This window comes from Phoenix dactylifera, unplaced genomic scaffold (assembly GCF_009389715.1).
Source record: "Phoenix dactylifera cultivar Barhee BC4 unplaced genomic scaffold, palm_55x_up_171113_PBpolish2nd_filt_p 000051F, whole genome shotgun sequence".
In the NCBI taxonomy this organism is placed as follows: domain Eukaryota; kingdom Viridiplantae; phylum Streptophyta; class Magnoliopsida; order Arecales; family Arecaceae; genus Phoenix; species Phoenix dactylifera.
This window is the reverse complement of record NW_024067670.1, coordinates 205,177-228,534: the sequence shown is the minus strand read 5'-3', so window position 1 is coordinate 228,534 and position 23,358 is coordinate 205,177. Positions and strand designations below refer to the sequence as shown.

Here is a 23,358-nt window from a genome sequence, read left to right as displayed (position 1 = left end):
ATGTGGTAGAGATAGAAGGTAAAACACTCCTAATTTATTTGATTCCCCAATACCACACCGAGCGGAATATGAAGAGCAGATACACTCACCCCCTTTGAGTAATCAGGTAATTTACTCTTTTAAATTCGAGGACGAATTTTATATAGGGGGAGGATGTAATAACCCCAAAATATTTTTTTTATTAAAAAAGGGATAGAATAGTCCTTTAAAATTAATATAAGGGGTAAATTGGAAGGAATCAAAAGTTAATGGCATAACAGTAGATATGTTGAAGTGTTAGGGGCCAAAATGGGAAATTATAATATTGAAAAAAAGGGTGAATAGTATTTTGATGTGACTTAATTGGGAGGGTTGTGCTGTCGGTGGAATGAAACCGAGAGAGAGAGAGTCACAGAGGGGGAGTCTCAGGCGTGAAACAGAGGAAAGAAAGAAAAGAAAAGAGAAGAAGAAGAAGAAGAAGAAGAGAAGAAGAGGAAGGGGATGTCGAGGAGGAAAGGGATCCCGGTTGCACTTCCAGCTGAAGGGAAAAACGTAGATCTCCTTCCCCTCTACGCAAGGACCTTCGATTTCCAAAAAGAAAAAGGTAAATATCCGTCCCTATCTAGTCTTTTGATTGACATTAGGCTATACAAAGGGTGGATATAGTCTAGAGGGGTCGGATAAGGGTTGTAGAGGCTTTTTAAAGAGGAAGAATCGGATTTTGACAAATTTTTCCGGCACTACGGAAAAACTGTGTCGAAGTCCCCAACTTCGGCGAATTATTTAGGGGGTCAAACGACCTCCGATAGCAATGCATATTACCTCTTTGGAATCCCCTATGAGTGTAGAATGTTAGGTAAAAATTTCATCAAATCTGGAGTTTGGAAGTGGATCAAACCTGGGATGAAGGTAACCGGCTGTCGGGTCCGGTTACTGTTCATCCGGGTGGAAAATAAGAAATTTTTATGTCCAAAATAGGGTATTAAGCCTAGATTAGGCTAAGGAAAACCTTGTACTCGTGCAAGGGAGTCCCTAATACACATAACATGATGAGTTAATTAATAGAAAAAGAAAAAGAGAAAGAAAAAGAAAAGATTTAGGGAACGGGGGAGTTGAATTAATTAAAGTTCCCTAAATTATAATTGGCAACATAGATTATGGCCCTTGATACAAGACTAAATATATTGTAAATGCCATGTCACAGTTGGGCAAGAAGCTAGAAAACAAGAGGAAGAAGTTCCCCGCACTGCCTGCTGTAGATTTTTGGAGGCGTATCAGGGCTGTGCCGGATTGACAGGTGAGTGGGAGTCATGTACTTTGCACCATGAGCATCCTTAATTCATTTTCATGAATGTCGCCAAGTGTGAATTGATTCCACTTGAGCATATTGATTGATATTGTAGTAGATTCCTCTATAATCCTTGATTCTCTATGCTTGATTATTCTGTACATGGCATTTGAGGGGAACATTGAGAGGAATTACGAGGGGTTGAATGAGTAATCAAATGTGATTCCGAATTGTGAAATGATTTCTTTTGTAAATTGATTTCATTTCCTCTATTTCAAAGATTCTGTAGAGCCTTTTTAGTGGTATATTGAGTTGTATTGCACTTCCTTGGCCCTCACTCCTAACCCTGATGTTAGTTTATGATTGGGTCGGAGTCGAGTGAGTGGTAGTCTGATCATACTCCTTTTTAGTGAGTTATTGGGAGGTGCATTATGCATTTATGCATGGCTTGGCAGTATCTGCAGGACACCTAATAGTCGATGGGGGTTGAACATCGGCCTTTGTGCACATAGTAGCCTTCTGGGTGGGCGGAGCCCAGTCCCTTCCTAGGGGGACACGGCCCTAGGCGTAGGATCGGCCGTCCTACGACCTTATATTCTGCTTGCCGCCGGGCATAGTAAGACCTCGCGAGGTGCAGTATGGCTTTTCCGCGGATGTAGAATCCCGCGAGGTGCCGTTTAGTATGTAGATGTGAGATAGATTTCTGTTCTGGATACTGGCCAGCATTTATATGATCAGTGTGGTGTCTTATCCTGCATATGCATGTGATAGTGGGGAGTTGTTGCTGGTTCGCCTGGGGCGTAAAACCCACCTTCCGACAGCTGTCTAGCATTTACATTATCAGTATGGTATCTTATCCTGCATATGCCATGTGACAGTGGGGAGTTGTTGCTGGTTCGGCCTGGGGCGTAAAACCCACCTCCCGACAGCTGTCCAGTGATGATTTACATATTGGTGTGGTGTCATATTCGATGTATGCATTAAGGCAGTAGGGAGTTGTTGCTGGTTCGCCTGGGGCGTAAAACCCACCTTCCGATAGCTGTCTTGTTGATGATTCAGCCTATTGACACCTGATTTATATGATTCAGTACTATGACCTGTTGAGCATATTCATGTTATCATACATACTTATTTGATTATTCTATATATGCTCCAGATGAGTTAATTGGGATTGTGATGATTTACTCCTTATTTCTTATGTTGAGTTATGTGTATCCTGTTCTTGATAATTACTCATATGCTCTTGAGATTTCACCTCGAGCCATGATTATATCTGGTCTCATGTGCATAGTACTCTCTACTTCCACTCACTGAGTATTCATATACTCACTCCCCCAGTTTGGTGTGTTTTATTGCAGGACAGGTATTGTATAGAGAGGAGCAGGATTAGTGGTTGCCTGCTAGCTGTGCCGCTCCATAGTATAGTATAGTATAATGTAGATAGAGGTTTATACCCTTTTGGTGTATTATAAACCTTCTGTTGTATATAGTGTATAGTTACAGTCATAGATCCTGTTGTGGATATGGGGTTTGACCATGGATGGATTAGGAAGCAGGTATATATATATGTGCAGATCAGTTGTGTGCCTGTGATAATGTATTGCTATATATTGTCCAGGTTTATTATGTGATAGATTATGTGATTGCTGCTCTGACAGGTAGTATTGTTGTATGTATTGAAATAATCCTGACAGGTCACTATAGAAAAAGTGATCATTTTGTTGCATGTTGTCATGCCAAATTTTTTCAAGATTATTGATGATTGATAGGTAGTAGGGTTCTACGCGGTGGCTGGTGGCCTTATGCCTACCCGCCACCCTAGGACTGTCGCGGCGGCCCGCCGGGAACGGGGCGGGGGTCATGGCACAAGCGTGGAGCAGCGCGCCCACATCGTACCATTAGAAACTTGGCTAAGGTGAACTCGATAGGCGCAGTCCGCTCTCGATTATGCAGGAGTAGCATGCCACACCGTACCATCAAAGCTTCGCAAATGTAAACTAAGTAGGCACGGTCCCTACTCTCGATCATAGCAGGAGCAGCATGTCACACCGTACCATCAAAAGCTTGACAAAGATAAACTTGGTAGGTGTAGTCCCTTTCTCGATCATGCAGGAGCACCGTGCCACACAGTACCGTCCAAAGCTTGGCGAAGCTGAACTTGGTAGGACCCGATCCCGCTCTCGATCATGGAGGTGTACATCTGCATGGTGGCCACCCCAATCCTCAATCTTTGATTTTATTTGTTATCTTCGACCTTCGGTTACCCCACATCGATGGATATGTCAGTTTGTCACGATAGCCAGACAAATCAGCTTTATTATGTCAACTTCTAAATTTGTGACATTGGCTTCTGAGCTACTACTCCAGCTCTTCATCTAGTACGTCAGTTTTTCGATACATTCGTGATCCAATTTTCAAACTCAAGTTAGCACCTATAGTACCATCTGAGTTTGAGGGGGATGTTAGAATGATTTTAGAGATCACGAAACAACCTGCATCACTCATAATATTTTTCTTTATTAGCGTGATTCTGTGTCAACCTATATTAGTTTATTGTGTTAGCATAATTTTATTAGAGTCATTTTAGGGATCCATTGTTAGTGAGATCCTATATCAACTGATATTATTTTTTATGTATGGAGTCTGTACGCGAGTATATATAACCTCCGAGATGTACCGGATATAAGAAGAAGCAACATAGAGAAATAAAATCACTTTCTCTCTCTCTCTCTCTCTCCTTTTCTCTTATTTTTTTCTTCTTCTCCAAATATTTCAACACAGCCAACAAAATCAAAAAAATGAAGCTGGCGAAGAGAATAAGGAACATCCCCTTGATTCTCCCAAAAGAACCCTCTAGAGAATGTCCATGGACATCTATGTTATTCAAAACCATATTCTTATCCTACAAATGCCATATTATGCTTTGGCTCCACCATAGTCTTGATGGTGATCCAAATTTTGCAATAAATTTCTACAATGCAATTATCCAAAACTTAGCCTCTTTCTTAATTACCTTGGTTCATCTTACTTATGGTTGGTCCATCTTGTCACCCTAAGTGGTCTTCCACTCTTTGTTCTTATGTTTAGTTGCCACATTATCAAGAATGTTGGCCTCGCAAAACTCATTCTCAATCTCACACATGAGTCTTGCACATGCGTTCTAACTTGGATCCCAAAAATCTTCAAAATAAGAGAGTAAGATTCATCATGAGATTTTTCATTTCTTCAGCTCGAGATGGACAGTAAGATTTGGGGAGCGATGTTTGAGTTCTATCCACCAGCCGATGAGAGGGTCAACAACAATGAGCTCGCCATCCTTGCTAACAATATCAGAGAGTGAGATTTGGGAGGCCTTTCTAGTCCATGGCAGGGGACAAGGCTTTGGGCCTTGATGGGTTTTCCTCCCTTGTTTTTTCTGGAGGTATTGGGTGATCATTCACCATGAGGTGGTTCCTGCCATCCAGCAATTCTTCGATACTGCATAGATGCCTGATATTTGGAAGAGAACCTTCATCACCCTCATCTCGAAGAGGCAAGACGCAAGTGAGCCTAGCCACTATAGGCTGATCAATCTCTGCACCACTTTGTAAAAGGCTATTACCAGAATTTTGGTATTTAGGGTGAAACCAGTCCTCTCTCGTGTTATCAACCTGGTGTAGGGGGCTTTTGTGGGTGGTCGAGTACCATTGACAACGTGTTAATCATGTAGAAGTTTATGCACGACTTTCAGAGGGCCTCACATCGTCGGCAGTCTCATGGTCGTTAGCTGGATATGCAGAAGGCTTATGATCGCATGAGTTTGTGATTTCTTAGTGCATGTGCTGGAAAGCATTGGGTTCGTAGTGTTTAGAGTAGATGGATTCTAGGCTGCATGTGGGCTCCTTCCTATGCCATCCTGATCAACGACATGACGACAGACTACTTCACTTCTGCGGTTGGCATGCGCTAAGGCTGCCCCTGTCTCCGTACTTATTCATTATCTATGCTGATGTATTGTCTCAAGCTCTCTAGGCTGCCACCATCAGTCAGGGATTGGAGGCTTATGTGCTAGCAGCAGGGGCCTAGCCGATCTCCTATCTCATATTTGCTGATGATTGCTTGCTGCTTGCCCGAGCCACCAAAAGAAATATAGTGATCCTCTGGAGAATCTTGGAGCAATACTGTTTAGCCTTGGGTCAACTGGTGAATCTGGCTAAGCCTGCTATATGCTTCAGCCTGAAAGTCAACCCACAGCTAAGGCCATTGTGAGAGACTACTTTGGGGTTAGGAAACATGTTCGGTATGACAGTACCTAAGTGTCCAAATCTCTGGGAGGAGACTATAGGGAGTTGACTATAGTGCACTAGAAATGAGGGTTAGGAGTGGCTGGAGGCTAGCAGTCTAGAGCTCTTTCATAATGGGCAGGGTCACCCTAGTGAGATCTGTCCTTAGTTATATACCAATTATCTTATGGCTAATCCTTTTCTCCCCAAATCCTCATTGTTGAAGCTTGAACTGATGTTTAAAAATTTTCTCTAAGGGGAAATGGCAGTGCTGGTAGAATGCACCTAATTTCTTAGGGAGCAATGTGTCTACCCCTACGGGAAGGCGGCTTGGGAGTCCACTCTATGTTGACCAGGAGGGAGGCCTTGATGGCTAGGTATGTTGCGAGATATCAGCTAGAGCTAGAGAGCCTATGGAGCTCAGCCATGCAGGCCAAGTATGGCCCATGGATGTCTTCTACTATGGTGTGCACTGGTTGGAAATAACTCCATCTCGAAGAAGATTTTATGGTCATGGCCAATGTTAGATGGTCTATGAGTGACAGGTAGGCTATGAGGGTTATGGGTGATGCTTGGTTATTTGACTTACATATATCTTAGTGGCCTACCATGGTTAACACTGAGGTTAGCACTGACATACAGATTTGGTAGTTGTTTACCTTGAGGGAGAGGAAGTAGAACACTACCCTTATTACCTGGCTCTTCGGTGGTGGATTAGTTGAGAGGATCACCTCTACTCCGACCCCTGGGTCAACACCTTGGACATGCAGATGACTTTGCAATTCAAAAGTGAAGGCTAGGGACCAATATCAGGTATTTAGAGACGAGACTGATCAGAGGAAGGACTACACTTGGGTTTGAATATTGGGGGCCCGCCTTAGAGTTGCGTTATTCCTCTAGAAGGTGGCGTAGGATCGCTTGCCTACCGAAGATGTGTTGAGGCAAATGAGGGATGAATCTTTTGCCGACCTGAGATGTCTGTCATGTTGAGGAGTCAGTGGCTCATGTTCTCTTCTAGTGTCATTGGGCATTGCAGGTTTGGGGGCTCCTTGATGGTTCCCTATTGTTCCTTCAGTTGGCTGCACCTATTGAGGCCTTTCTCCTACTTGAGGGATTGCACCGGGAGAGCCCCTACTGAAGTCTGGGCATCAGGATCGTTTACTTGCCATATCACATCTGCTTGCTAGGAATGATCAGGTCTTTGAGGGGAGCAGTCTATCATCTAGATTTACTGCAGAGAGGGCCATGTTCAGGTACCAGAAATCAATCATTCACCCTCTCTTGAAGATTCTATGATAGCTCGGGACACTTGGGGACTCCTTTTCAGCTTTTGCAGTAGCCAGGATGATCTTCATCTCTTGGGAGCCCCACTTCCGAGTTTTCTCAAGGTCAACTTCGACGACAGCATAACTGATGGCAGTAGTAGGGAAGGAGCTAGATTTGTTATCAGAGGGCGCAATTTACATCTCATTGCTGGGGAGGAATCGGATCTATGACACCTTTGTCCTTGGAACTAAGCTGAGGGTGCCTTTAGCAAGGATCAGTTATGCGAGATCTTGTTTGCAGGTGAATATCATCCACCGGGAGGGCAACATGGCCACTGTCATTAGCTTAATTTGTGGATAAACCTCAGAGGCGTATAGACACCTACTTTTGGATATTTGGCAGTATGCTAAGGAGTGTACCACTTTTGGGGGAACCATGTTTACCGCGAGGTGAATAGAGCTGTGGATTGGATTGCGTCCTTTGTTAGCTGATGATTCTGACGAGATGCCGTGGACAGTCAGCGCCACCCTGCCACCCCTACTCTGAGATATTTTCTTTGTTGACTCTTTTGGATGTAACTCATACTAGATATGTATGATTTGTCTATCTTAGCAAAATAAAAATAAAAATAATGAATTTTTATTAGAATAATTTTTAATCAATTTATTCGCTAAACATATTTTAGAGAATCACTTAATCAAAAAAATAAGTCAATAATTTTCAAATAAATTAAGCATTTTCACAAAAAAATGCAGGTTCATTCTAAACTTCTATTAGTCTAATTTTGAAGCAGTAGAGTCTTGATGCTAGACAAGATCAAATCAAGGGTAGCTAATGCAAAAGTTAATAATGAAAGAGCGAATTGATCCGATGAGATCAGCTCAAGAAAGAAAATAATAACCAGATTGTGACAAAATTCTTATCAAATGTAGTGGATACCATGTCTTTTCTTCCTTTATACCATATGAAATATCCACATGTAATAAAATTTGGACAATCCTATATTTTTTTCTCTTTACTCACCCAAGACCCAACTTGTCTTTTTATTATTTTTCCGGAACATACAATACATTTTCAAATGCAACATTATGTGTATTATTTACCATATTTACTACATTAGTCTGATCAGAAGTCTAACCTGCTTTATGTTTCGGTATGCAACGTATTTTATTCAATCTACAAAAACCAGAAAGTTAAACAGAATATATTTGTGGACTCCTACGTCACAAGGCGTTTGCCGACAACTTACCGGGACCCACCCCCTCTCCGTCCTCCCAAGCCGTAGCAAGAGCGAGTCAGAACTCCAAAACAAACCTTGAGCACGAGGACTGGATGGCGGATCTTGATCCGCCGACCAGGTCGACTCGGCCGACTCCCGAGGCGGCGCGAGACGCCGACCATTAACCGAACCGAAGCAAAGGCAAAAGATATTTTTCTATCTTCTTGGAGGGCATCTTCGAGGCAAAATAAAAACAGTAGAGGGTTGCTCCCTGCGGAGCCTCAGCGATGACGCCGAGAAAGTTGGAGGAGCGAGCGTCCCATCGATCCGATCTGCTAGACAGAAGGAGAGAGATGAGCGGCGGCGGAGGGGAGGAGGCGAGCGGCGGGTCGGAGGGGACGTCTTCGGGGACGTCGTCGGCGGCGTCGACGGAGAAGCAGAGGGAGAAGGCGAGGGTGAGCCGGACGTCGCTGATCTTGTGGCACACCCACCAGAACGACGCGTCGGCGGTGCGGAAGCTCCTGGAGGAGGACCCGGGACTCGTCAACGCCCGCGACTACGACAACCGCACCCCGCTCCACGTCGCCTCCATCCACGGCTGGATCGACGTCGCCAAGTGCCTCCTCGAGTACGGGGCCGACGTCAATGCCCAGGATCGATGGAAGAACACGGTCCGATATCTATTCTTCTTATCTAATCTATAGTTTTGATGGAATTGGATTCATCTTTTAATGGAATAGAATTCTGAATTCTTTTGCTGTTGGTGTCCTGATGCGAAATTGGTCCATGTTTTGATTTTTGATAGATGGTTTTGGTTTTGCGAATCTGATGGAATTTCGCCAGTCCATTGGATGCATAATGCATCTGCTTGTTGTAGCAATCTTTCGTTTAGATTTTATACAGCGCTTTGCCTGGGTTTTGTCCAGAATCAACCGGTTTTCATATGTTTCAACCACTAGAATAGGCACGTTTAGCATGCATGTCGAGAGCAAGTTCTAGATGAATAATTGAATACGTATATGATGAGACTCTTGTTGGTATACGCTCTTTTCTTATCATATAGCTTCTCTTGCTGTTTTTCTTCTAATGCATCAGTATCCTCACATGGTAGAATGACTGTTTATTAAGTGAAAAGCCAACGTCTATATTTGCAAAAATAGCATATTGTCTAATAAACCAGCAAAGTAACTAATCAATAAGCATTCATTTTAGAGACAATTTTTAATCTAGGCCATTTTTATGTAAAGCCGAGGAAGAAAATAAATTCAATTACTATGATTATAAGTTTTAAATGAAATTCATTTAAGAATAAGAACATTTGTTTTTCAGATATTTTTTGGGAAAAGAGGCATCATAAAAAGAAATCTCATGGTATTAATGACTTGTGCTTCATATTAACCAAAAAAAAAAATTGTCCTGATTCATATTGAAGAAACACATGTTCCTATGGACCATTCACTATATGCTAGAGTGATTGTATAGTTTGAAAGTCGCAATACTTTATTTCTAAACTTTTCATGTATATCTTGACCGTTGTTTTAGAATGCTAGAGTGATTGTTAAATTCCCTATATGTGTCTGATTTGCTAAATTGTTACTTGTTGTTCATAGCCATTGGCTGATGCTGAAGGAGCTAAGAAGCACAACATGATTGAGTTGTTAAAATCATATGGCGGCTTATCTTTTGTAAGTTCACTTTCATTTTGGATAGGATTGAATACCAGTTAGTGTTACATCATTGTATCTCTGTACATATTATATGCTTTACAGTATTAATCTTGATAATATTATTAAAAGTTTCCTGTGGTTTCTTCTGAAGTGGAAGAATTAATTTCTAGATTGCATATACTTCTTTTTGTCAGCAAACAATTCATAGTCTGTTTCGCTCTTGAAACAAGGATTGGCCTAACATTGTATACCGATTTAAGGAAATTCATTTTTGGCTGCAAGAACTTGGCCTGTTATTTAGTCAAGTTGACTACTAAATAGCATTTTACCTCTCCCTCCTGTTTTATATAATGTGTCTATCCTATGTCATTTCGCTTTTCATTTAAAGTTTTCTGTATTTGTTCAGCTATTCTAAGTTTTTCAAGTAATAAATAGGCATTTGGCTTGTTTTTCATATAGCCTTTTTCTGAAAGCATGATCATTATTTTTTCTATTTTCATTAATTCCCATACAATTCCTATATTCTAATATATTTTCAAGGAGGATAAGGAGAGGCATTTCTTTTGCAAGACACATAGTTGAGTTTATATAATATCTGTAGCCCTAGGAGGAAGTGATCTGACCAATAACCCTTCTTTCAATAGCTTAATTTCAAGAAGGGTTTAAGTGCCTCTAGCATGGGATTGGCTGGCATTGCATGTACTATGACATGTTGAAAAAAAAAAAACCTTAAAAGGTCTTTTCCATTTAAAAATTAAAAAGCTTTTTAATGGGTGCCATGCTAACCTAGTGTTCGGTGTGTCAGTACTAGGCTTGCATGATCCGAGCTAATCAATTGGGGTGGTCACTCAAACCATTCTTCCAAGTTTTGTGGTTGACACTCATCATCTGGTTATAATGCTATTAACATCCTTTTCGACACCTCTTTTTCTTTTGTTCCATTACCATGTTCCTCCATTTTCCATCATACAACATGATGGCATCAATCCACCCTCCATTGTGGTGACCAATACCACTATTTTTTGGCACAACCTAGCCTCATACACAGCAACCACCATTCCTAATAATTCATCATTCTTGATTATTATCATCTCCACTCCAACCAGCATGTCCTCTATTCTTAGATCCACACTCATATATCTTTGTCTTGTGTTGCCATCATCATATTCTACCACTCATCACTATTATCCAACATTTTTGGTGACAGCCGTGAAGGTGATTATATGCCTTTTTCTGGTAACCTTTCCATTAAGTGACATAGGATTATTAGGTTTTCCCTTTCTATGATAAAAATATCTTCTTTTCACTTTTTCTAGTCATTTGTTGGAAGCAGTGGAAGTTTAAGCAAAAAATGGACAAGATAATATTTGTCCCGATCTGTCTCCATATCCAAATCTATCTTGATATGGATAAAAATTTCAGCATCCAACTAATATCCATATCTATGACCATATCTATCCAAACTTAATAGATACGGATATAGATAGACAACTAGGCAATTTGTATTTGAACATCCGGTTCTGTTTGCAATTGTATTTAGTCTTAATATAGATTTCACTAATTTTAAAGGAAAATAAGTGACAATTGATGCATTTTTTAACTCAATTTACCTTTCTTACAGTGATATCTATGATTTAGTGGTTCATAAAATTTAACTATTCAATTTATATCACATTTGTATCTGTATGAAAATATCCAATTTGTATCAATGTTTAAAATGACTACGAATATGAATTTTAGCATCTTATTGAAATCCATATCCATATCCATATTTGTCAACTAAAAACAAATATGGATATGGGTATAATGATACCCTCTTTGTATCGTGATAGCATTAAGTGTTTTTTTCCTTTCAAGCGAAAAGTTGTTCCTTAAGAATAAAAAATTAAACATTTTTTCCTGCCAAATACATGCTATAAGGGCCATAGTTTCATTATTTCTACGCTTTAGATAATAGAGTTATTTGGAGTGTCAAAACACATGGCATGCCGTTATAACTAAAATTTTCAACCAGCTATTATAATTGACAACTTGTAACAACTGTGATGACCAAATTTGGCCATTTCAGATACTTTTGAGTTATGAATTTGACATTTTATTATTAAACTCATTTCTTGTATGACCTCTTCGTACTAATCATCCAAGATGGTGGTTGGCTACCAAGGAGATTCTGCAAGCAGGCATCGATAAATTAATTAATTTCTTATAATTGGTTGTCAACTTGTTGTGCACCCACCCTCGAAGATTTTTTTGGCCAATTTATTTTCATAGAAAACTTTGGACAAAAAGAGAGTAGTCATGATGCCTATGAATCTAAATGGCAGTTAGGAAGACCGACTTTGTTTTTTGTAGTTTAAGCTATTACAACATGGAACAACTGACGCTGCCAAGATAGAAGATCAAGCCTTGTTAGCAAAAGGCAAAGAACTTGGTGAAAGAAGATAACTTTTCAACACTCTCTGCCATGGCTTAGTTGAATACATTTACAGTTCGATAGGGGTTCCGAGTTAAAATTTTATTGCTCCATTTGGTTGGCAGAATGAGGTTTAGAATAGATTGAATTCCAGCTTTTGCCCCATTCTGATGTTTTTTTATGGCTTTATGTTATAAGCAACAAAATCACATTATCTTTGGAATCACCATCCTTAAATAAAGGAATCGTGGTTCCACAATTAAATGGGAGAAATGGTCATTCCCAAAGGAAATGGAGTGTAAGGTATTTTTGGTATAAACAATTCAGGAACATCTATGGTATAAAACACAAATGAATGATTTTTGCTATGAATTAGTTACTGGTTTATGGTATAAAATAAAAGTGAGTGATTTAAGTTTGAAAAGAATATCATTTCATTAGGATGAGAAGTAGAGAGATAAAGTAGTAACTATCATGCCTTAAGATATTGTTACTTAAAAGTTATCAGCCAACAGAACCGTGAAATGCACATTGAAGGATAAAAACTTAATAAAAAGATAGAAATAAAACTCCAAATTGTATGACATATTAAAAAATGACATGAAGATAACTAAGTTGAACAAAGGAAATTGATTACAACAACACAAAAATATATATTAGAAAATAAAATATATAGCACAAAGATCAAAGTGCCAGATTATATAAAGTAAAAATATGAGATGAAGTAAAAGTAGAATAGGAATGGTGATTCTGATTCCTTGTCTTCCGTTCCCATTCTATTATGTTTACTATTTTGAGAGTCCTATGAATCAAATAGCATGAGAGATTTAGGGAGCTTAATTTGTGAATATTAGCTATTTGGTTGATCAAATGCCAAGATTAGATGTTCTAGATGGTCTTTTGGATCTATTGTTAATCTAGTTTTTTTAATTATAGTTCTGAGTTAAAGGAATGGCTGACCACTATATGAAGGTCTAACGGCGCTGGCTGTATTATATGGTCTTCCCACCACTTTTTGGGTGTTGGACGACTGTTTTCTTAGGCTTGGCCAAGGGAGGTACCAATTGGCCTTCCCATTTTGGCTGTTAGTCTAAAATGAACTTTCTTCTTTTAGATAAATGCTTTGGGGCGCATGTTAGTGCACATGAAAAGTTTCCCTGGGCTCATATAATGTTGGCATTACAACTCAAACTTAATGTCCCCTTGTATCTAACCAGTTCTTGCAACTTGCTCTAATCCCCTTGCACCACATGGCAAAGGAAACTTTTCATGTGCATGACATGAGTACCCTATAGCATCAACTCCTTTCTTTGTTTTCTGTCATTTTACATAAAGGGTTTTTGCATGTCTACTCTTCTAAATATATGAAATTGCATGAATACCTTCATAAAATTACTCTGTGCATGTATATCCTCTTTTTTTTTCATGTGTATCCGTACTATTTAACGTCGTTAAAAAATAAACGACTTAAAACTAAAATGGCTAAAATACCCTTATAGGTAGATATGCAAAAAATAGCAACTTTACAAGGGTATTCATGCAATTTCTCATATTTAGAAGGGTATGCATTTCAAAAATTTATTTTAAAAAAAAGATCAAACTTGGCTGTAACTTGCTAAATCTTTTATGATTCAATTGGATCGATAAGTCAAAAAAAGATTGAGCCACATTATTCTTTTTTTTAAGATCATGACTCGGTTAAGTTGGAATATTAAGTGATCATTTTGGTAATGCTATTCTCCATTTGATTTTGATATAATTATCATTATTAAATATATAACATTTATATATTCTTCATTATTTTTAAAAGATTAAAGCATATTAAATTTTAATTAATTATAGATGCTTAGATTGGTAAAATATTTTTTATGATTTGAAAATGTTGAGTTGTTTGTTTTTGAGGCAAGAATTTTGTAAAAGCAACATGATTCATTCTATAAGAGTTGATATTAACATGAGATCATATGACATAATAATATTAATCTTTTTTTGCTACTTTTTTTTAATTAAGAACAATTGAATTATCTTTACTGAATTTTGATCATTTTTTATTGAATTTTTTTAAGTGTATACCCTCCTAAATATGCGTAATTGCATGAATACCGTTGCAAAGTTGCTATTTGCATGTGTATTTTTGTAAAGTTTTCTTTTTGCACATCTACCTGTAAGGGTATTTCAATTATTTTAAATTTAAATTATTTATTTTTTAACGGCGTTAGATGGTATGGGGACATGTATAAAAAAGAAAGAAACAAAAGAGTATATACGCCAAACAAGTATTTTATGAGGGTATACATGCAAATAGTAATTTTACGAGAGTATTCATACAATTTTGTATATTTTGAAGGGTATACAAGCAAAAAACCCTTTACAAAAAGTAAGGAAAGAGTCCTTTGCTTTTTTTTGAACCCATGTTTGATTGGTGTTCTAGGGTTTCAAAAGGGGTCTTTCATCTATAGTACTGATTATTATTCACAGAAAATACATTCATGCTTCTCATCTTTTCTCCTCTTAGAAGATTGTTTATCGATTTTGGGCTGGGTGCTGCCTGTTGTTGTGGATTCTACTTGGACTTCAGAAATCAAAGAAGATCCAGAAATTATTGTCTTTTCTTCTCTTATCTAAAATTGATTTTGGATATTAATACAAATGTAGATCGATTGCTTTACATCAACTCTACAGCAGCAATCCTAATATATTCCTGGAAACTTGAATAGACTAAGAGGGGAGATGACAAGGTTTGATATATGGAACTAAGTTCTTATCAAGTTTGCAGTATAACTAAGATGATAAAAAAACCAAAATAAGAAGTTTTTATAAATTTTAACTGGTAGTACATGGGTATGTTGGAGTAAGAATGGAACAATAGAAGCATGCTTGTGTTGAGAGTGTGATGTTGTGCATGTGTGTTTTAAATTTTCAGAAACCACATACCAATCAATGTTTGCACCATCAAAAATACCTACGAATTCTGTAAAAGATATGCAATTTGGATGCCTCTTCTTCAATTCCTCATATAAGTGACGATACATAATTTCTAGTTAGTAGGTAGTTAATTGTTTTAGATCATTATGAGTGGCACTGATAATAGTTTACCAAAATATCATGTATTTTTATGTAAGGACATAACTTCCATAGTTACAGTCAGGGTGTAATAAAGTAAAGAAGGAAATGAAGATCATATGAATCTTTGATGATCCAATATTAAATTTATAGTCCTTGAGGAAAATTTGTTAAAAATATTCATAGCTTTTTGAGTTTTATCAAGGACTTCAATCACTAGCTAACAAGTTACCATATTTTAGTGAAGATTTGCTGAAAAACTCTGTTTAAGGTGGAAATTAAATCCATAGGCAGAGATTGGCGAAGGAAGATCCAGTGTTCCATGGTAAATCTTCAAATCTATTATTAAAGAACCATGCAAAAAATTTCAAGTCAACTGTTAAGTCACTGAGAAGCTAATTTTGGAAGTGTTTGTTACTATATATAATTCAGTAATGGGGTTCTGAGGCTTCTTATAGATTGTTCTGTTGTTTAATAGCTTTGCACATGCGTACAGTTTATAAATATAGTTAAATGCAATAGGGCCTGTTTGGATGCTAGGAGATATTATCGGCCCAATAAGATCTTCCCTGAGTTTTGTTTCGAAAAAAATGATGGAGGAGGTAGATTTTGAAAGAGATTCGTGATTGCTGATAGCCACAGCTAATCGGTGCTTTCAGGGATAAATTTATCTTTTTCCAAGTTGATTTAACTGATCTTTAAAAATAGGATTAGTTATGTAACCAGGTAAACCAATCTCTGTAAGCCGCTTCCCAGCCATCATAATTTTAGAACAAAAACATCGGCAAAACACTGCTGGGAAGATCTTATTGGCTGATGAGATCTTCCGGTGCCCCAACAGGATGGTAGTAGCTTTAGCAAATTCAAACTAGCTTGTTGAATATATAATTAGTTTGTTTTCATTATCTCAGACCAATGGTAGCTACTGGCTGCTCCATCTGTGAAGCCTAACATCATACTGTTGTATGATGATTTTCATGACGTTTGCATTCCTCTTGCGGTAGTATATGTTTTAATTCTTTTTGCTATTTAAGCTTTTATAAGTAAGTTTTTACCTCTATATGTGATGCAGGGACAAAATGGCAGTCATTTTGAACCAAAACCTGTTCCACCTCCTCTTCCGAACAAGTGTGACTGGGAAATAGAGCCCTCTGAGTTGGATTTCTCGGCTTCAACCATAATTGGGAAGGTTTTTTCTGCTATTAATATTTCTTATATTTCATCATGTCATCAGTTAATGACTCTCATACATCAATTTATTAATCAAATTCAGATTAGTTGGAACAAACTGAGAAGTTAGAGCTTGAAATATTATGAAGGCTTCGTGTTCCTTCCTACCTATTTGTATCAATTTAAATGCTAGAAGCTTGTTAATAGCTATCAAGCAGTATCTTTAACTTTTAATTGCTAAGAATCATAAACACAATTGTTGCTCAAAAAGGCTTACCTTGTCTTTGCGAAAGGCTTACCTTTAACTTGTCCTTGCAAAAGACTTAGCTTGCATTTCAAACTTATCTGCTACACTCGATAGCACATTTTTCTGTTGAATATGAGTGCGTCGGTTTATTCTTGTATGCACCTTGCATATTTTGTTTAGTATTATGTGCTAATCCCTGCAGGACTGGACTTGTAGGTTCATAGGAAGATACTTAGTATAAAACCTTGAGATGTCATGAATGCTATTCATTTACATTTGGAACTGCAAACCTCAGGCTAAATTTGGATCTTGATATCAACTTGGTCATTCTTTGAATCACAACCTTGCAAAAATCCAATCCATGCAGTTGTTATGATCTGAATGTTCTTCTTGTTGACCATCCAAAACCCTGGGTATTTTGATATGGAAAGAAATCCTCTAGTTCTTTAGCAACTGTCAAATGTGGATGCCATTAGGAAGATCGAGTATGAAACTAGTGTAATAGAGCAATGACAGAAGTTGCAAGAATAAAGGGTAAACTGATGAAGGTCCAATTAAATTTTCACCTTTATGTCCATAAATGGCAAGAGGCTCAAAATAAAGCGGCAAGTCAGAAGAAATATTTGCTTGTACACTGGATATTTGCCTGCCTTGGATGAGCTGTTGGCATTTGCTATTTATCTATAAGCTTCAAGCTCCATTTAGGTTGGCCAACCTTATTTGCATCACTTTACAGTCTAATGTTCATTTTCAAAATGTGGTCTTAGAGATTTATTAGTCACGAATTATTGCAGTCCTAAAGAATCATGAGATGACATATGGCAAAGGTGAAGTACTAATGACACAAGATGTTCTCATGCCAAAGCAAAAAGATTTATCATAACTGGTCAACAAATGTGTGTCCCAAAGCATGAGCAATTCTAGAAGCCTAAAATTTGTAGTATATGGGTAACAATGGTCATGTGAGGAGTTTGGAGTCAAATTCCTTTTTTTGTTTTGAATGTACAAAAATTTTTGGAGCTCAGAATGTCTGGAAGCAATGTTCTTTTGCTGATATTATTACCAGTATTCGATACTAGGTCATTCATAGCATTACTATACCTTCCCTATTCATTGTGGGTTGGTTATTCATCAGTACGAGTTTAGCTGTGGGGAGTTTGGAGTTGATCTTGCTTTTAATCTTAAGATTGTGCTGAATAATTGGCTGGATGATTGCTTTTTCTTCCAAATGGTTAAACTTTTCTTCGAGAAAATTATTTCTTCAATGAACTTTGTCATATTATAATATCTAAATATAATGCATATGATCCAATATGAACCTTTTTTCTCTCTTAAGATACATCTATTAAGCAACAGGTCATTCGAATCATATCAAATCAAAATTAGTTTTTGAGACTTTTATTTGTAATTTTTTAGTCTATGTTTACTATATTGCTCCTCCTTGTTTTCTTTTAGTAATAATAGCTCATGATTGCAGGGTTCATTTGGCGAAATTTTAAAAGCTTATTGGCGTGGAACACCAGTGGCAGTCAAACGGATTCTTCCATCTCTATCAGAAGATAGATTGGTGATGTAAGACATTTCTTCGTTTTCATATTTTGATACACAATTTTGATATGATAGATTATTGGCCCTTTTTTTAAATGCATAAATGTAGAATTTTATTTGGGATATAAATGCTCAACTTTTGAATCACAATTCAACTTAGTATAATTGATTAGTTTGGTAATAGTATGCTTTATGCATGATGCTTCAAAACATTGAAATAAAAAAGATTCACAAATCACAACTATGATATACCCTCAATGTACTTGCATAACCCTCCAAAAGATATATCATATCTTTTGTTAATTTTTCCCCTTAATTATTCACTAATTAGTAAAAAAATGAATTTGCAGTTATGAATTGATTTAAAATATTTTAAAATTATTCTTTTATCAAGAGTTTTTTCGTATGCATCCATCGATTTCTCTGTTTTTATTTTTTCTCTAACATTTTCATGATTTATTGCTAGCTTTTTCCATTATGAATTTTTCCCTTTGCAATTTACCCATATTTCAACTTTGTAATGCTGGAAATAATTATATAAAGGTCCTTATAGATTATGATATAACCAGCTATAGTGAATTGGCTTTGGCTTTTTTATTTTATATTTTATTAAAAGGAAAACTATGTAAGCAACACTCATAGTTGAACTAGTGTAAATGGGTAAAAGTTGAACTGGAATTTCAAGCTAGATTTATCAGGTTCTTTATATTTTATCTGGATGTTAGGCGTATTCTGAAATGATAAAATAAAATATTTAAAAATTCTTAAATTGAGAAACTTTGCCTTAGGGGCATCACTGCAAATCTGCAACTTTTGTTTTTCCTGTTTCCAAGAATGAGGATGTGCTGGAACTAAAGCACTGGAAATCTATTATCTTGTTCAGTGGGATCATATCACATGCAGTAAAATTAACCCAGCAGAAACAGCATATCTTAACAGTCTCTCATTCTCATGATTCAGCCAAGATTTCAGGCATGAGGTTAATTTGCTAGTGAAGTTGCGCCATCCCAATATTGTCCAGTTCCTTGGAGCAGTCACTGAAAGGAAACCTTTGATGCTAATAACGGAGTATCTACGAGGGGTTTGAATGATAATATCTGTCTAAAACTAATTTTTGGTTAGCTAAGAGTTTGTAACATTCTCTTGTTTCTGAAACAACGCTTTATTTACATTTCTTTACAGGGTGATCTTCATCAGTTCTTGAAAGAAAAGGGCTCACTTACTCCATTGACCGCTGTTAATTTTGCGCTAGATATTGCCAGGTAAATAGGATTTTATTTTCTTAGGCATGAATAGAAGTGCTATTCTCCCTTAACAAGATAGAAGCAATTGTAAATATAAAGGACAAATCCACTATATGCTGAAATATTCTTTGTATGCACACTTTAATGTTAACTGCAATTCCATTTATGTTTAATCGGTAATGGTAAACTGCAAATTGTACCATCAATTGTCATGTAATGAAAATACTTTCTTGATACAGGAATAGAAGATTAGGTGGAATAGTTGATCTAGCAGCCTATCATGTTGATATATCCCACTATTTTTTTATTATTTTATAGAGTTCTAAGTTAAATGTATGTTGGTATACTGCATACTCCTACATATCCACTTTAAACATTAATGACCAAGACTGGGGAAGGGTAAAAGGAGAATAACAAATAATTGAAAGAAACCTTATTTTTCAAACTTTTTTTTGGCTGCCACAACTCTCTCTCTCTCTCTCTCTCTCTCTCTCTCTCTCTGAGCTCATCATGGCTACAATTTGGAAATGCCAATGAATTAAATTGGATTTTTCCTCTTTGTATTAGACGTGAAAATAGAGATTACTTAAAATATGGTTTGTGGAGATATGACTTGTGATACTTTCACTTTTTTTAACTACTTTTACCCCCCTCCCCTTCATGAGATGAGGCAGCCCTTATTATATTTCTTAACTAGTTATAACCTTTTTCTTTTTATTTCAAGCTGTATTTTAGTGGATTAAGGACCAATATGGTTGTTTTCTTACTGAGATGGTGGTCTTCAAATAGCCGTCTGCCTTCTCTGTTTTTATTTAAGGACTCATATGCATGGTCATGTGTTCTAATATTTTAGGCGAAACTGGCTGCGATGGGTCACTAGGACTGGGTTGCCATTGGGTATAAATCAAGCAATATTGACCTTCTGGCAGGTTAGGTTGGATTCTGGTCAAGTCTGTATGCTAGATCATCAAAAACCACCCTGATCTAACACATTAATAATCCTAGAAGTTCATAACTCCTAAGTTCTTTTTCATGTTTCAGGCCAAATTTTAGATGTAACTCACATGCTAATATCTTCCCTTTTGTCCATTTTTCACTACAGTAGTTCTCATCCCATTCTTAACCAGCTTGTTCCTTTTACAAATTTACAAATATCTCTTTGCCCTTTGTGCTTTAGACCTGTCTTTGGAGTTGTATATAGACTTGCATGCAAGTGTGACCCATCATTTACTGTAGCAGCCATTCTTTGACTTGGGCAGCACCCACAAGGTGATGGTTATTGTCTTTTCCTTTGACTAGTTCTAAGTAGCAGGAAGCTTCTATTTAGGGTAATGTATCTGCTTATGTAACTTCTTGATAACTCAAATATAACCTGCTACCTAAGCATTTTTTTAATACTAGGTTTTTTTGAATATTCGCTTCCCTAAACCCTGCACTTGCACCTACTCCTGATTCTGGTCAAGTCGTCTGGGTACTTTTCCTTTTTTCCCCCTTTCTCTTTTCTTTTTGCTCGTCTTGATGGAAGCCTTATTTTGTCCAACATGCATTGACTACCTTGCTGATGTTCTTGGTCTGCATTTTGTCTTTGGAGCACATTCCTGTCCACTTGTTAGAGTTAATGCCTTCAACTCCATCCCAAGCATATATCTCCCATCAGAATGCTTTTGGATCTGCGCTTCCTTGGATTCCAGGCTTCATGGATTCTTTTGTAACAATTTATGCTTGGTCGTTCATTTTTTTTTCTTTTTTCTTTTTATTTTTTTGGTTTGATGGGCAGATATTGTAGTGCTCACTCCTAATTTTCTAAACCAATCTATTGATTTCTTTTTAATGGCTTTCTTGCATGGGCCATCACTCTTCTGCTTGCTAAAAACACTGTTTACATGATTCTCACCTCTACTTATGTGGATGACATATCCTTGAACGCTAAAACTTGCCACTTCAATTTTTTCTTTTCATACATTTGTTTGACTTGCATCATTGTTGACTTGTTGATTTGACCTTCGAGTGTTTACAGGGGCATGGCATATCTTCATAGTGAGCCAAATGTTATAATTCACCGAGATTTAAAACCGAGGTAACTTCAATCACTGATTCTTACATGCTTTTGATTGGGCATAGAGCTGATTTACATTAGTTTAATTTCAGGAATGTCCTTTTGGTGAACTCCAATGCAGACCATCTGAAGGTCGGAGATTTTGGACTAAGTAAGCTGATAAGAGTCCAGAACTCTCATGACATGTACAAGATGACTGGAGAAACTGGAAGCTGTAAGTTTTTAGACCCATTTTATCAGATTTAATAATATCATGAATTTGGGACTGATTTTCATGTTGTTCTTTGAGAACCCAAGATCGATATATGGCTCCTGAAGTATTCAAGCACAGGAAATATGACAAGAAAGTCGATGTTTTCTCTTTTGCTATGATATTATATGAGGTAATTTGCCTTCGAAATAGCACTTGATTGGCAAATATTTAGGCTCTGTGCTTTTTGACAGATCTGTGCTTCTGCAGATGCTTGAAGGAGATCCCCCATTCTCAAACTATGAAGCATATGAAGGTGCAAAATATGCGGCTGACGGACACCGGCCAACATTTCGAGCAAAAGGATATGTTCAAGAATTGAAAGAGTATGGACAAATTTAGCTATTGAACAGCATTCATACTTCAACTAGTTACTGTATTTTTTTATTCCAGCGGTGGTTTTGTAACCCTTAACCTTTGATCATTTTCCTCAGCTAATATTCTCAATGCATCATGTGACATTTAAGATTTGGGTTTTTGAATTCTGTAGGTTGACAAGCCAGTGTTGGTCTGCTGATATGAACCAGAGGCCCTCTTTTCTAGAGATACTCAAGAGGCTTGAAAAAATCAAGGAGATCTTACCGCAAGAGCATCACTGGCACATTTTGTAACCTGGCTTCTTACCCTGTAGATTATGTTTTTTCTTGCGCATCATTGGGCATGCTACCTTGATTGGTGGTATTGCAATTAATTATGCAGCAGACGCAGAATGTTTGTTGATGGAAATTGGCATAGTGGCTGATGAGACACCTCTGCCGTGGGCCATCATTTGCAAAAAAGTGGAGTTTATTCCCCATCTTTCCCTGCTTTTTCCTTTTTCCAATTTTCACTTTCTTATTTTCGGATGGCATGCTTGTCAAAAATAGATCAAGGTAGCTATTAAGCCCCAGCAAGCACTCTGGTTGTCAGTTGTCAACCGAACATCAGCAGCACTCATCCCTCTCTATCATCTGTCATTGCAACACAACCGTGAACAGGTCATCAAATCTGCTTATTCCTCTGTAAAATTTGCTAGGTTCTCTTCTGTGTAAGGTATTCTTTTTGTACATTGAGATCTTGAAAATGTTACCAAACAGATGTTGGTTTGCTTGCAATGCTGTGCTGGTCTGTAAATGGGACGTTTTACGATAATAAGGTTTATTTTTGTGTAAATATGTTTTCAGCTTTCTACAATTCGATATTGTAACAATTCTATCACAGCATCATTCTATACAATTGTTGGCTTTTCTTTTTAGTGTAAAAAGGTCAAGCCTATTCAGCTCACTGTTCCTGTTGTCCCTGCAAACTTCCAACTAAACCAGTTGTGAAGCTGTAGAAAGTCAGCACTCCACCTTTTAGACAACAGGAAATTATTCTATCTATAGTGCCCCAGAAGAGATGGGCAGCACCACTGTCCACTGGCCAGTAAGAAAGCCAGTTTCCACTGGTTGTACATACAGTAAGACACCGGGCTTTGTGTTGAAATTCACATCTGCCTGCATGGCCAGCGGTAACTTCATATCCTCATTATCATCGGTCTTTATAGCTAATTTACATCATGATACGGGCAACTCGTTAGTCCTGGTCCCTTTTGTCAAAACAATAACATTCTCAAGTAAAATAACATAATCCTAGCTTTTTTTGGTAAAGAATATAATAAAACTAGCAACTGGCAACTATAGATTGCCAGAAAGAAATACTTCGGGC

General features: G+C 37.5%; 1 protein-coding gene across 1 annotated transcript; it reads left to right on the top strand.

Moving 5' to 3' along the window:
* Window positions 1–8,100: 8,100 nt before the first annotated feature.
* Window positions 8,101–22,887, top strand: LOC103721231 (integrin-linked protein kinase 1). The gene is made up of 11 exons (XM_008811351.4): window positions 8,101–8,685; window positions 9,625–9,699; window positions 16,230–16,346; window positions 18,052–18,146; window positions 19,083–19,203; window positions 19,305–19,384; window positions 21,384–21,443; window positions 21,515–21,636; window positions 21,720–21,805; window positions 21,883–21,998; window positions 22,163–22,887. Exons 1-11 carry the CDS (start codon window positions 8,302–8,304, stop codon window positions 22,281–22,283), a joined length of 1,377 nt encoding a protein of 458 aa, XP_008809573.2. The 5' UTR covers window positions 8,101–8,301; the 3' UTR covers window positions 22,284–22,887.
* The last annotated feature ends 471 nt before the right edge of the window (window positions 22,888–23,358 follow it).

What these genes read in the sequence shown, in the direction of transcription:
- LOC103721231 (XM_008811351.4), top strand. Translation starts at nt 8,302, where the DNA reads ATGACGCCGAGAAAGTTGGAGGAGCGAGCGTCCCATCGATCCGATCTG. An exon ending in TCAGAAGATAGATTGGTGAT is followed by an intron (nt 18,147 to 19,082) that starts GTAAGACATTTC and finishes CTCATGATTCAG; the next exon opens with CCAAGATTTCAGGCATGAGG. An exon ending in CACCGAGATTTAAAACCGAG is followed by an intron (nt 21,444 to 21,514) that starts GTAACTTCAATC and finishes GTTTAATTTCAG; the next exon opens with GAATGTCCTTTTGGTGAACT.